Source organism: Crocodylus porosus, unplaced genomic scaffold (genome assembly GCF_001723895.1).
Source record: "Crocodylus porosus isolate Cpor-Errol unplaced genomic scaffold, CroPor_comp1, whole genome shotgun sequence".
NCBI classification, from domain to species: domain Eukaryota; kingdom Metazoa; phylum Chordata; order Crocodylia; family Crocodylidae; genus Crocodylus; species Crocodylus porosus.
Genome location: NW_017728886.1, coordinates 248,572,754 through 248,588,359, shown reverse-complemented (window position 1 = coordinate 248,588,359; position 15,606 = coordinate 248,572,754). Strand labels below are relative to the sequence as shown.

The following is a 15,606-nucleotide window of genomic DNA, read 5'->3' as shown; positions in this document are numbered from 1 at the left end:
CCCTCCCCGCGCCGAGGATGAGCGACGGCGGCGGGGAAAGTTGAGGAAATCGCCCACATGCGCTGCATCAGGCCGCGGCCCGGGGAAAGGCAGCGAGCCCAGGTGGGCGCCCAGAGTTTGAAGCCCGCGGCGGCGGGAAGATGGCGGAGTGGAGCTGAGAGCGGGCGCCGGCCGCCTTGGGGGAGCCCCGTCTTCACTCGCAGCCGTCTCGCCCCACGCAGGACACATGCAGGCCAAAAAACGCTACTTCATCCTGCTCTCCGCCGCCGCCTGCCTCGTCCTTTTGTTCTCCCTGGGAGGCTTGCAGTTCCGCGCGGCCCGCGCCCGCGCCCGGCGGCAGCAGCCCCGTAGCCGGCATGGCCCGCAGCCCGCGGGCAACGAGCGGCCCTGGCCCCGCTTCCCGGACGCGCTGCGCCCCTTCCTGCCCGCCGAGCCGCCCGACGCCGGCGGCTACGACGCGCAGCTCTCGCCGCGCCAGAAGCGGGACGCCAACGCCAGCGTGTACAAGGGCAAGAGGTGCCGCATGGAGTCCTGCTTCGACGTGGCGCTCTGCCAGCGCACCGGCTTCAGGGTCTACGTGTACCCGCAGCAGAAGGGCGAGAAGATCGCCGAGAGCTACCAGAACATCCTGGCCGCCATCGAGGGCTCGCGCTTCTACACCTCAGACCCCAGCCAGGCCTGCCTCTTCGTGCTCAGCCTGGACACGCTGGACCGGGACCAGCTGTCCCCGCAGTACGTGCACAACCTGCGCGCCAAGGTGCAGGGCCTGCACCTGTGGAACAACGGCAGGAACCACCTGATCTTCAACCTCTACTCCGGCACCTGGCCCGACTACACCGAGGACGTGGGCTTCGACATCGGGCAGGCCATGCTGGCCAAGGCCAGCATCAGCACCGAGACCTTCCGGCCCCGCTTCGACGTGTCCATCCCGCTCTTCTCCAAGGACCACCCCAGGACAGGCGGGGAGAAGGGGTCGCTGCGGTTTAACACGATCCCTCCTCTCAGGAAGTACATGCTGGTCTTCAAGGGGAAGAGGTACCTCACGGGGATCGGCTCCGACACCAGGAATGCCTTATACCACGTCCACAACGGGGAGGACGTTGTCCTCCTGACCACCTGCAAGCATGGCAAGGACTGGCAAAAGCACAAGGACTCGCGCTGTGACAGGGACAACAGCGAGTACGAGAAGTAAGTGAGCCCCTTGTGTGTGCCAGCCGCCGGCCTCCACGTGCTCGCAGCTGGGCGATGCCGGCAGGCCCCGGGCGGCGTGGGTGTAGTGCCCCTTCCCTGGGAGAGTCTGGCTCGGTGCCCGCAGAGCTGTGCAGGGCAGATTGGGGTTGGGATTCCCCTCCATGTCGCTGTCCCAGGAGCTGATGGGAGTGGAGGCAGGCTAAGCTGCTAGGGGGTTGAGGCTCGATCTGTCCAAGGCTAGTGACCTGGGGAGCATTGGCACGCCTGCTGCCAGGCAAGGAGGTGGCTGCAGCAGTGATCCCTTTCTCCCTCCCCAGTCCTGAAGTTCTCTACGGAGGGCAAAGTTGGAGGGAAACTGCTGGCAGGTGGGGGTGGCAGCCTGGGTGCTGAGTGTGCCTCTTTCCAGGAGCACTTGCCAGGTGGTCACTGCCGCGGGTGTGCTGGTCGTATCCCGCAGTCTTGCATCAAGTGACCACAAAACCCAGTAGAGGAGACAGACCCCACTGACTGACTCAAGTCCCACATACTCTTTTATGATGGTGACAGCTCTTTCCAAGGGTGCAAATAGATTCAGTTCATCCTGTAACACTGAGAGAGAGAGAGAGAGATGTATATATGGTGCTCCCTTTATGCTGCCACTGAAGGCGAGGTTAGCCACGAACTTCTGAAAGACTCAATAACTCCCTCCCTTGCAGTCTTGCAGTTTGTATGTGTAGCTGCTGAAAACACCGCTTTACAGGCACTGCCGCTGCGGAAGGGCAGTGGCTCGTTAGTCTGCTCAAAACTGCTCAGTTAATTTAAATGCTGACCACTGCTCTGTTTGTTGCAGAGTAGTTGTTCTCATGCAAAAGCTGCATAGTGTGTTTCCATGCTACAGGAGTTAAAAAAAAAAAATGAATTGGAGCAGCTTTATATTGCTGAGTTAGTACAGCTGCATCAGGAATTGCCAAAGGTTTGCAATGCCTAGTGAAATACTACGTGGAAGGAAAACTAATCCTGGAGGAGAGTAGTGAAGAAACTATGCAAGTGTTAATACCCACCAAAGTTTCTAAGTGGCTTCTAATTTCCCACGCAGTCCTTAGCCACAGAAGTGTGGTAACGCTGCAGCATAAAAAAGCTGGATCTTTATTTGCCTCCTGCTTTTTCTTAGGTCACCCTGGGGTGGGGTGGGAAGCAACAAAAATAATTGTTAGGCTTTGAATTACATTCACTTCTGAGTACAGAAAATTAATGATTAAATTTGCAATTTGATTCATATGCAAAAACTCAGTATAAATCCTAAGAGTATGTTGAAGTCAAATTACCTTTACATTTTGCTCAGGAGCTGGGGTATCTTTTAAGCGGTGGATAGTAACTGATGATCTTCCTTTGAACAGAATATTGAAAGGGACCTACTGGGAGTGTAGTGTTTGAGAGAGACAGAGAGAACCCACTATAGCCTCTCAAGACTGTCTTTACTTGGGATATATTCAAGTTACCTGGCTTAGTCTAAACTTTTCACGTCCTTTAGCCACCCTACTAAGTTTTGCAGGATGCAGTGTGATATAAAGCTTTCTTTTAAAGTCGGTAAGAACAAATGGACAAAAATATCAGGCAGAAGTTTGACTCTAGGAAACCTGAATACTTGTTACATAAAATATCTATGCAGTTTATCCACACTAAAGAGTGCACAGTGCAAACAAAGGACTATTAATCCATGTGGTGTGTAGTGCCTCTTATCCCTAAGAAACAGGAGTCACTATGCCACTGAAATGCAGCCATAGCTGGGGTAGAGTGCTGAACCCATTTATTAATGCCTAGCAGTGCCATGAAGTAGGCGGAGACAGGAAGTGAAGATGATAATCTTAGTAATTTAAATCTGTTCAATTGCAGTTATGGTCAGCACACTGGGACTAAGCTCACTTCTGTGAATGCCTCTAAACTGTATAAAGCCTTAACTTGGAAGACAGCACCTGCCACAGCACATTGCTGTCCCTTACTGCCATGCTGAGGCATTGATTCAGGGCTGATTTATAGCAAAGTGTGCCACCTACCGATACACCAGTACCACTTCCTGTAATATCTTGGGTTTTCCTTCTCTTCCCATTCCAGTACTGCCTGTGCCCCACTGCTCAGCTCATGAAATCTGCCAAGGTCATGTCCTGAGAGAAGTGTGACTCCAGTCAGCTAGTGGTATTTCTTATATATGTATATCTAATGCATAGATGTGAGGGTTGTAAAAATAGTCGTCAGCTAACTGTCTGAAACTTTCCTTTGAAATATGATGTTGCACAAGGCTGGATTAGTTGCAGAAGAAATGTCTTAAAAGGGTTTAAAAGACTAGGCCCATGCTCAATCCAAATTCACTTCACAGATTTTTTTGATATGAGCAGAGCTGCTTTTACTAGTGCATTTCTTAATTTGATTAAGCAACATGTCCTCATGGTTTTAAAATGATGTGCATTCTCCAAGTTTTGTGCATTAGAAATGGATTAACTTGTCCGTATGGAGTTGGACAAGGCAAATATTTCACTCTCTCTGTCTTCTGTGCCAATTTTTCTTTAATTTACCGTGGCATTTATGCTACCTTGTTTTCATGTGATAGACGGGCGTGTGGTTCCTCTGCATACATATACTGGCCCAGAAGTATTGATTCTTGCAAGGTGAATTGTGAATGATTTTTCTTTTTAGCTTGGCTACAGGGGAAAACCCTATGAAGCCAGATAAACTCAATGATCAGATTTTAAAACTTGATAAACTCATATCAACAGAGTAAGGTTATGATCCATTGCCTTTATTTCTGATTTACAATGTCAATTATTTGCAATGAAATTGTGTCTAGAGAGAATTGTTTTCTGTCTGGCTTAAACATGAACTGCATTTCTGCAGGATCCAGCTTTCCTTCCACCCTCTCTAGGAAATCAGAAAAGATAAGAAAGATGACTTCTCTACCTGTATAAAGGGAAAGTGTGCCATCCTTTCAAAGAAGGACATATGTGGCTGTCTACACAAGTTGTATTAAGAGATCCATCTGCATGGTGGAGCTAATTAATTTTCATCAGAGTTATGCATCTCAGCAGATAAAGCTGATGCAGACTAAAATGAATTGCATTATCGTGATTAGACTGCTTGCAAACGTGGTTTTAAAAAAATACGTTCTGTGTTATGCCCCTGATTCCCTTTATCATGGATGGCTTGTGTAGTCAGGTGGTAGAACCACTGGGTTTTTAAAATTCCTTTGCATTAGAGTTTTTGTGTTTTTGCTTGTATTTTAGCTTCACACTTTCCAGTTTTGAAAAAGGTTAAGCAAATAAACCAGTCACTGACACTTGAATACAGGTTGAACAAAGGGTTATATGTGCACGCACGTGCACACACGTGTGCACACACGCACACAAACGCGTTTCAAATTGCTTTTTTTGGGAAACACTGTTACAGTTGACTCTTGGTGCTGTCAGAAAAAAAAAACAATGACTATAAATTCATACTGCTTGCTTACCTTAATCCAACTAAATACTTTCAAGTTATTTGTCCCAAACCTGAAATAATTTAGGGAGAAATATAGCAACGTGTATAACCCATATGCTGCCTTGGTAAAGGCTTAAATAGCCCTGGTTTTGGGAAATGGAGACTTTGGTAATGAGTGGAATCAGAATCAGAAGTTCAGGACCTGGTCAAAACTTACTGAAATCAGTAGGAGGCTTTCCATTGAGACCATTGGACCAGTGTATTAATCCCCAACCACTGGTAAAAATCTCCTAAACAGAGTAGCTGAAATTACTGATGGAAACTGCATGCATGGAAAAAATCTGTATGCTGGCTAGGAGAGAGGGATGCAGAATACATTTAGAGAAATCTTGGTGTTCTCTTAGCTATATAGAAAGAGGTAGTTAGCCACGTTAGTCTGGAGTCATGCAGAAGACAGGGTATATATGCTTCTTTACAGACTGACTGAATCGTCTGTAATTTATAGATGTATAATTTAAATATATCTCTGATTTAGTTAGTGTAAAAAGCCACAAATCTACCCTGTTTTTTGCTTGGCTATATAAACCTTTCAGAAGAGAACACCACATAAATGCAGCTCAACATCCTTCCTGCTCACATCTGCTGTGTTCCTCAGCCAGTTGATATCTAGATACAGGCTGGAGTGTGTGACCCAGACTCAAAATGAGAAATACAGAAAAATGATGTGGGATTAATTTTACCAAATTCATATGGAAGATCAATAATTTGGGGCCCAATAAAAGTGGCGTACCCTAAAAGAGGAATTTTTGAGAGGTATGTAACTACACACCACTTGAGTTTTTCCATATGTCTAAAGGGAATATAGAAGCTGCAGAACACAGTATAACTAGGTGTGAGTAAAAAGTATCTACAAATGTGTGATACCTGTATAAGTCTATACTATCAAACAACGTAGGTGTGTGGTTCTGGTAGCTTAGTGGATTCCGCGTAGACAGGAAAGGCCCACACACTTCCACTCTTTTTGGGGTACTGTAGGCAGAGAGGCTGGTAGCTATGTTGGGCAGAAGGTAGGGTACGGTGGTACCTTAAGTATGTTTGTTTGTTTTTTAAAGTGACGCTTAATGTGCATTAACATATTTTAATGCGCATTAATTAAATAGTATGGGATATTTTTACTGTGCTGTGGGATGTGGTGCTGGGCATTTTAATTAGTGAGTCATGCTAATTAAAAGCACCTGTGTGTCAGTGTATCAGCACCCCTGCCTGTCCCTGTGCTGAAAAAAATGCCCGTTGCTGTTTTGGGGATGCTGATGCACGTGATATGGATGGCTGCCAGAGAGCATCTATTTCCATGCTCCAGCGTGTCAGACTAGGCCCCCATGTCTATAGGAGCCCATAGAGACTAACTGGTTCAGAGGGTCATGAGTTTTCATAGGCAACAGCTATAAATGGACCTGTGGAAAAGATGCTATGAATGAACCTTGTGCAGGTCCATTCATAGCATCTGATGGGATACCATACTTAACTTGAATGCATCGTGTTGAAAGAACTGTTGTCCAATCCCTGCTTCACCTCTTATCTCTAAAGCAGCTGTTCTGTGTACTAGCACCTAATACAGAACAGAATGGGGAAAAGGTAGTTTAGTGCCCTTCTTCTCACTTACCACGATTGGAGTGTATGCTTCCGGGTGTTCGCTATTGAAATTAGAAACTTTAGGACCTAAATATTGGTTTTGGGCCCCCTAGTCTGTAAAATACTTGAGATTAGCTTAATCTCTTTTCAGGGGCCAGGGAATAACATCAACTTTATAAAGTTAAGTTTGACAGGAGACTAAAGATTGCTGACTTTCAAATATGTTGGGTTAAAATATAAACGTAACTGTCACCTTTTGTATAAAACTGGTTACTGATTTGGCACCTTGTAAGACAGACTTGTTTAAAAGCTTCCTCAGCTCATCCTTTAATCATCTGTTTACAAAGGGGCAAGAGCCACGTAGTTCATTGTGGATGAAGAACACAATTTATTGGCTATCATGAGGGCCAGTCTTCTCCTGTTTGAAACGAGTGACCTCAGTAAGACCAGCGGTGGCTTAGAGATTTTATTCATTTATTAAAATTAGCCCTCTTTTCCAGATCTACATTTTGGATGAAGTTCAGGACATACTAAGAGTTCCTGCGCATTGTATCAGAGCTTCATAGCTCCTACAAGAAAATCATCCCCAGCAGGCTGTTATCCTTTCAGATTTCTTAATTCTTTGAGAATTTCTATTTACCCATTTAAAATGCTTTCTTTTTAAGATGTAGCGAACTGGTAAGTGCCAAAGCCCACTTGATTTCTCACAAATCTGAGAAATTTGAAGGAGCTGTTTTAACACTTTTTTTTTCTGCTTTATTTATGTACTGAAAAGTCTCTTTATGTGTATGCAAATAGAGTTTCAGGGAAAGCTGTTGGAGCCACTACCTAGAAAATCCCAGGCCTTTCCTGTCTGTGGAGTCTCCCAAGTGAAATCAGCCCTTAAGGCTAAAGAAGCTTCTTCTGTAAAAGCTGGGAGCACCAGTGACAATAGCAGCTGTAGCGTCTTCAGACAATGAAGATGCCATTGCACATACATTTTGGTCTTGGACACTCATTTTTCATTGATAAGTTGTTTCACTTTACCTCCCCCATAACATTTTCTTCCCTTTCCTTTATATTCCTCACCCTGTCCTCTACATTGTCCTTCCTTTTCCTATTAACCCCACACCTTTAAGTCTGCCCCCCAATGTTTGTTTTTTTTTTAAAGAAAATTTAAAATAAGGAAACAGTTTAGTTAAAACAATTAACCTACTCCTCCCTATTTGCATTGCTCTGCTTGCATACCATGTCCTTTTCTCCACATCTTTCTTTCATCTTGTCTATTTAGACAGTACGCTCTTTGGAGTGGGGCATGGTTTTTTACAATGTGTTTGTGCACTACCTAGTGATGTGTTGGGTATAAATAACAACTGATAGACAGTTGTCATTTGTATGACAGGGCTGAACATTTCTGGATTCTGTGGTTGTTTCTTCAGAGCAAGGGCAGTTATTATGCATGTAGTCAAAAGCGTGAGAGGGCCCTCAAACAGATTCAGTGTATGAATGGTTGTACGTACCAGTGTACTTACATTGTAGGCCTCAAACTGAGCTCTTTGGCTCCTTTCAGTTAGGAGGATACTTTCCCTTGGGAAATCAATGTAATTTCCTGCTTTTAGGGTTTCTTGAACTTCTCAAGCAGTTAATACTCGACTCTCTTGGTGACAGGCAGAGGTAGTTAGCTGTGTTCGCTTGAAGTCAGGCAGAAGGCAGGGCAGGTGTCTTGGGCTGCTTGCAGATATGGAAAAAAACCCAAAACTGGTGCCTTACTTTAAACTCAGTGCGCTCTGGCGCCGAGCTGAGCGCACGCCTAGAAGAGGCAGCACCTTAATTAAACCCAGCTTTCCCAAAGTCTGTAGAGATCAGGTGCTTTAGTGGCACTTTTTTGGTGCTTTTACCTAGTAGCTGATTGAATTGGCTTTAGTTAAAAGCACCAAAAGGCCCCACAGAAGCACCCAATCTTTACAGGTGCTATGGACCCAGGACGAAGTAACATGCTGCTGCTTCTGGTAGGGCATGGGGGGGTGTCCCCCCACATCTGTCAGCACCCTTAGACACTAACTCAGAGAAACGTGAGCTTTTGTAAGTGACAGCCAACTTCTTTAACGTTTGACAAGAGCTTGTGCTTTTCTGAACCAGTTAGTCTCTATGGTGCCACCCTGTCCTGCCTGACATCTCTCTAGGTGACAGATACTGCTAGTTAGCTCACGGGCCTGGCCTGCTGTAGCTCTTCCTGTGTTGGTTAATTGTTTTGAACACCAGTGTGAAGTTACTTCTACTTTCCACGTCTAGGATAGCTGTGTGTCAGTAACTGGTATTTTGCAGTTAACGGTATATAAACAATCCTCCTTCAGCCAGGCTGTTTCAAAGCAAAATGCTTGGTATATCAAGAGGACTATCTGAAACTCGTAAATACTAAATGCTTATTTGTTCAGTGGTTGGAAGTCAAGAGGACTTACTCTAATCTGATTTCTGGGGCATGATCTGTGGTCCCTTTCTCCTGTCCAAGGTTTCTGTCCTAATATCACAAGAGTTCAGGTGTCAGTGGTAAATAAACCACTTCCTTAACCAGAAAAATTAACCAATGGGTACCCAGTCAGGTACTTGGTTGAGAAATGAAGTTAAATAACATGCTGTGTATACCATTAAGAGGACTGATTTCCCTTCCATAAGGCGTGACTGTGTCCAAGTGTGGCGATGCAATATACACGTTTCTGTTCCGTATCGTATGTGGATTACATTAGCACAAAAGAATGTATGAGCATAACTTCAAGTTATAGTTACGATTCCCCGGCTTTCCCTGTTTGTGGGTGCAAGAGAATGGTTGGGTTCTGATCTGTTTTGCTGTGCAAAGACGCGCTATTAGAAATCATGATCTTAAATTGGGCAAAAGAGCCCAGTGCACTACAATAACAGCAGGAAGGGGCACTTTTTTTCTTCCTTATGCATTTTGTGCTTAGGGCGTTTCCTGGTGCATCTTGTTTGAATACTTTCAACATTGATTTTTCAGGTTTTGTTTCAAGTCTTTTATTTTAGAGTTGCAGCGATACCTCTTTCCTTAGCTCCCTGTGCCCCTCACAAAGATTTATGTCAGAGATTGTGTGGTCTTTTGTGCCCGCTGACTTTGTAAAGTGATGACATTTCTGTTAGGTTAATGTGGCTCCCATTTCATTTTAAAGTAGATCAGATTTTTTAGCTCTAGTGCAATTCTTTGTTAAGCCGTCACATTAATAAAGTCATTGCAAAATATCCCATGACTTTCCAATTTCTTTTTATATCATAGAAGATGATGCACCTGAGGAGATCATCTAATCCAGGCGTGTCATACTCACCTTGGGCTCTGGGCCTGATTGAGGCTGAAGGGGCTGTTCCCGAGCCAGATCTGGCCCAGGGGATTGGGGAAACAGTGGAAGAAAAGCCAGCAAGAGTGGGCCTGGCAGCCACAGGGTAACCAAGGGTTGTGTTGTACATGTTTTATTCTCCCTCAGCTGCCAATGGCCGTGTCCACCAGGGACCTAAGACCCCAGATTGCATGGCAGGCACCACCTGTCACTGGTCACTCCTCTAAACTCTGTGGCCCACAGTGGTGTACATGGAGCAGCTCTGAAAGCTGCATTTTGGCTGTGGACCGTGCGTTTGACATCCCTAATCTAATCCATCCTCTTCCCCAGGAAGGATCAGCTCTTTTTGAGCTGTTCATGATGGCTGTTTGTTTAGTATGTTCTTTAAAAACTTCCAGAGATGAAGAAGACTTAGTGTGGTCCAAAGTCAAAGAGTGAGGAACTCTGGCTCTGCTTAGTTCTAGTTTGCCGCTGGGTCCCAGCCTGCCTGGGCACTTGGAAGGAGTTACTTTACTCCTCTGGAACTCAGTTTCTGCTCTTCAAAACGGGGGCAATATTTGCTTTCCTCTCTGAAGCACTTTGAGGTCTATAGAGAAGTCCTGCGTGAGACCAGTGTTGTCTTTATGCCAACTGTTATCTCAAGAAGCAGTGGATGTAAGGTCTTTTTTCAGTGATGGATAAGTGATATTTTATGCTGCTTCTAGTAACGTGTTTTCTGAACTAAGACTCCCTTGTCTGCTTTATTTGTGACAGAGCTGTGCTGGGTCAGAGTATTGAAGGGGATGGCTTTGTGAATTTTAGCAGACACAGTTTTCACTCAACCCAACCCAAATGTCAACTCTCTCACAGCTGTTATAGGCATTGCCATTGCTGATAAATGTTACAGTGACCTTGCAATTTAGTTAATAAATTCAGTAAAGCTATTCTTTCACAAGTTGACTCCTTTCCCATGACAATTTCTAGTCCAGAAATACATGAAAGCTTAAAAAAAAGGTTCCTAAGTGAATTTCCTGTTTGTTCACTTTCTTCTCTAATATACTCTTTGTGTATCTGAATGAAACAGAATTAGGGCTAATTTGGTTGATTGGCTGCAAAACAAAAGTATTCAGTGCTAAGAATGGGAAATGAGAAGGCCTCTCTGAAATGTTACTTCTTTGCATAATTGGAATAGATTATAATTATATAGTTGCGGTTTTTAACTTTGGATTTGCTGTAAACATGGTCACATGAAATGTCTTATTGCTCACTTTTGACAATTTAAACGCAAGCTCAGTCCTGGGGATATGCGTATACGCTTCTATAATAGCATTTCCTGTTTCAAGCAGCGTGACAAGTTGCATTAAACTGACTCTTCAATTCCTCTTCAGACTCCTCCCACTAAATTACAGCTGGTCAATAAGACTAAGTCAAAATGTTGACACAAATCAATAAGATCAATCATCTGCCAGCTCCTAAATAGAAAGTGAGGGGGAGAAGCTGAAGGTCTAAGCATAGCCACAGATGAAATAATTCCCAGATGGAAAACTTCTGCCAAGACACTTCTTAAGAGTATAAATGAAAGCCCTGTCCCATTAATAATGAATTAACTGGGGCTGTAATTCACTGCTCTCTGCCCCAAAGAGTTTGCAGTCAAATATCGAGCAAGGCCATTCACTGGACAGCAGTTGGGCAAGGGGAGGTGTGTAATGAGAGATTCCTGGAAGGAAACGAAGACTGTTTGTCTTGTACTTGTGGAGAGAGCTGAGCAAAATATGAGGAGTGCTAGCTTGAAGCTGGGGTGAGAGGACAAGACCTTTTAGAGGGCAGAAGAAAACTGCAGGTTGGGTTAACGTTGCATCGTGAGACAGAGGGAGATGGGTTTGCTATGATCAGGGGCAAAAAAACAGTGAAGGGATTTGGAAGTGGATGCTGACATAGTTGTATGGTTGTTGCCATCCTCAGTAAGTTGTGGAGACTCTTTGTTAATGGAAGTCTCATGCATCTGAGAAATGAGTTTTCCCTGCAGGTTTGCTTATGTGAATGTTTGAGTAGTGTCTTTTACAGGGCTTCTCTCTTCCTGTGTGTACATGAAAAAGGGGTAGCCCAGATAGTTCAGGGCCTGCCTTTAATGGCTATTTTGCAGTGCGTGGAAGTGGTGTTGTAGTTCTAGCAATGTTCCTCCTTTCTTTGCTGCTTCCTACCATGATGCAAAGTCTATGCTCACCACTCCTGCCTTCTAGCTTGTTCTGAACTGCTGCTTTCTTTTCCACCTACTGCACGTGAGGGTTTGTTCCCCTGCCCCCTTACCATTTGGGGCATCCGTCTTCCTTCGCCTCTCCAAAGAGGGTTAACCTGCAGTGCCCCTCAATGCCTCTACCTAGCTGCAGCACGTTAGAGCCGGTCTGAATGTCTTCTCTGGCTCTCCGACCACCCCATTAGCTGGCTCCATTTTCTCACTGTATTAGCTGAAGCAGAGAGCTCCTTCCTACCTGTTTGTAGAGAGACAAAGCAAGCAGAGCACAGGGCTCTAATGGGGAACTCATTCTTACTATATTAACAAATTGCCCGTCAAAAATGACTGGGGGGTGGGGACGGAGCATTGCCACCCACCACCCCGCACCGCCACTGCCTCCCAAGGTGTAGGGTGGGAGTTTGCATGTGGCTGCTGCTACCGCCCACCACCCCGTGCTGCCACTGCCCCGCATCCAGCCATGCTCCATCCTCTTCCCTTGCCCCCAGCACCGCATCCGACCCCTCACCACTGCCACAGTCTTGACACAGCATTGGCTGAAACCATACCCTGCTGGGAGCCATGCCCCCCAAGAGCGTCATGGGCAGGCAGACAAACACACATACAGATGGGCTAAGTCCCTTAGATGGATGGATAGATATCTATCTATCTATTTATCTATCTGGAGAGAGATCTGTATCTAGATAGATAGATAGATATAAATCCTTACACTGTGCTGCAGTGTGAAGCCCATTTTGAGTTCTTGAGGTGTTAGTTCTTGTGCTATGTAAGAAGTTTAGCGAGAGACCCTGACTCTACCCCACAAGTGTCGCTTCTTTTGATTTTTTTTTTTTTTTTTTCTTCGCACCTGCAAATAATTGTAGACACATTTGATAGCAATACCTGATTTACTGGTGCAATCAGGTAGCGTGATGTTTCACTGCTATGAAGTGTGCCATCAAAATTGCACCCACTATTGTCTGCAGGTGTAGAAATGAAGGCCGCTTTGGCAAATCAAGCCCATTATCTGTAAATGAAGGGAAGGACGGTTCTTGTCTTATAATCTCTGGGTTCAGAATTCTAAAGTCTTGATTTGAGTTTCTCTGCGCGTACCCTTAGCAAGCTATTTCAAGAAGATAAATACATAAATGTTTTATCACCTTGATTTGCCATCAACCATTGTGCTGGGTGCTAGTAGATGGATTTTTTTAATTAAATATAATTTATCTAATCCAAGTGGGAAATATAAGTATATGATTTATTTTGTGTACGGTGATTTTAGGATTCTTTAGAAGGGAGGAAAAGTAACTCCCCTCCCCTCCCCCTTGAGGGCTGTTTAAAAGCAAATAAGCAAAATCAAAACAAACTGCACTTTAGTAAAAGTAATATATTTCACACAAGAAGGCAAATAAAAGCATCTGATGTGTTGGAACTGCAGTAAAGCTGAAAATTAATAATCAGTGAGCTGGCAATGGAAGAGACTGCACTCATTATGAATTTGAGGAAATGTGGAGATAGCTTATTAAATATCAAAATATTTTAATGCTTAAGTTGCTTCAGTCAGAAATGTAAAAAATGACTAATCTCCAGTTGTAGCCCTCAATCCTGCATGCAGCGCATAAAGTTAAGACTGAGGCTGAAAACTGCACATTAAGTGTCTCTCTCAACTTTGATCAAAGGGAGTTAAATTTCAGCTGAGTATGACTTCTTAGAGACACTTTTTCTCTACTGTAAAATCTTCAGGAAAAAATGGGGTTTTGGCTACCTAAAAATCATGAGAAGCAAGGAAACAAACAAAAGTCCTTCTTCTCTTTCTCATTCTGCTTCTTACCTTTGAAAGGTAAGGCTGCTACTTGCATTATAATGGAATAATATATCAAGTGAGTGATCACATCAGGCATGGACACTTACCAAATCACAGTGAGATAACTGTGAATAACTCTCTAGTTTCAACAATTTGCATGGCCATTAACAATTGATGGGTTTCCCTTAGAACCGCATTATCTATGGCAGCAGGATCTATTCCTGTATACCGTTTCTGCATATTAAGTACCAGAGAAATTCTCAAAAGTAATGGTAATAAAACTGTACCAGCAGCAAGGTGAACGATATCAGTCAGAATTTTAAGGCAACTTTTTTGAAGACGGGGAACTATTTGGGGCAATCATGCATAATATTCTCCTTTTCTGTCCCACAGTCTCCCTTTGCATACAGTGTTTAAGTTCTGTAGCTCTTATTTCAAGCCTATTGTTAACTTTCCTCGTTATTACTTGTCATGCTTTCAGGCTCCAAGTTTGGATTTGGGAAACAGATCACTTTACTGAACAGGATTTTTTTTTTTTGGCTTGGACACAGATCTCAAGCAGCTTTTATGTATAGTTGCCATAAGATAAATCATGTATGCACAGCTAAATTTGGCATCCACAGATCACTAGATATTTCTTTTATGGGAGTGTATTTCAGGTGGGTGTGAAAGATGAGTTGTACTTCTGGGGATCATGCCACCATTTTAATCAAAAACCACGAAGCCCCTTCCTCTCAGTACTTTTATCTGCTGCCTCCAGAATGTCAGAACTCTCTGAATCCTCCTGTCATGCTGATTTCTTTTTTTTCAGACACAAGCCGCTCTCATCTATCTTTTTTCTTCCTCTTTGTCCTGCTCTTGTGGCAAGATTAAAGGGAATCCAAGAGCCGGAGATGGGAAAAGGCGGAGTTATCAAAGTGTGAGTGGTATTAGGGCTCTATGAAGACGTGGGGATGACACTTGAAAGAAAGAATAGGGGTGCAGAAACATTTTTCTGTAGACTTCAACATACCATAGTCATCTGCTAATTTGAACACACACAAATGCAATGGCTTTTCCATGTCACTCACCAAAAAATTAATTGTGGCATACTGTAATAGGGTTTTAGTTTCACCATTTTTTTTCGGAATAAACTCCTGTAGATCCTCTGGTCTTTTATTAAGCCATATAATCAATTAGAAGCTAAATTACAACTGTTAAGACAAAAGAACAAAGACTACTCTGCATGCTTAGGGTCCTATAAACCAGCACAAATGGGAAGAATTTGAAAGCTGTGCCTACCAGCTGCAGAAGCCTATCCTCATGGGGAGGGAATTCCCTGGGCAAAAAACCTACCTGTCTGGAAGCTCCTGCCTCTGACAAAACAGACCAAAGCTTGTGAGCCAAGTGTAGAAAAAACCCAGCTTGTCTGGTGCTGCTGGTGAGACATTAAGATTAAGGCAGCACTTTATTACCTTGCATCTAAGTTAAAGGTTTCATAAGCTTTAATTATGTACTGTTGATTTTTATTTTTTTTAGTAGTTACAACAGTTACAGAAGACTTGCGGCTCACACGTTTTTTGAGTCCTTGATATAGAAGAACCTTCTGCTCCTAGGTAACTTCCAGATCAGCTTCAAAAAACGAATGACAACCAAGGGCAGTGATACTCAACAAGGGAACTGTAGCACCCGGGGGTGCCGTGAGATCATGTTAAGGGTTCCACTGGATGCTGTACATTAATATTAGCATGGTTAGGTACTCTTATTGCATCTTAATGACATTTAAAACAAAAGAAAAACCAGTGCTTAAACTGGGAGAACAGATTTTCTAATAGTGTGCAAAACGCCTGCACATGATTCACAAGATAAACCCAGAGATTTCAAATGGGAATCCATAGTGTCAAAAATATTCTAACCTGTTTTGGTCTTCCTGAGTTCTTTGCAATGGAAGAATTGTTCTATTAATTTTTTTCCTAGGTAGGAAACAAGGGAAAGCTAAGAGTTGGCATTTTCTCAGAGGTGCT

The 15,606-nt window shown here is 43.9% G+C and overlaps 1 protein-coding gene across 1 annotated transcript in view; it reads left to right on the top strand.

Annotated features, from left to right (window-relative positions):
• Positions 1–6: 6 nt before the first annotated feature.
• Positions 7–15,606, top strand: part of EXT1 (exostosin glycosyltransferase 1) — a 245,994-nt gene continuing 230,394 nt past the window's right edge. The window contains exon 1 of the mRNA XM_019552190.1: positions 7–1,188. Coding sequence (XP_019407735.1) covers positions 227–1,188 — 962 coding nt within the window. The 5' untranslated portion in view covers positions 7–226. The remainder of the gene's footprint in view (positions 1,189–15,606) is intronic.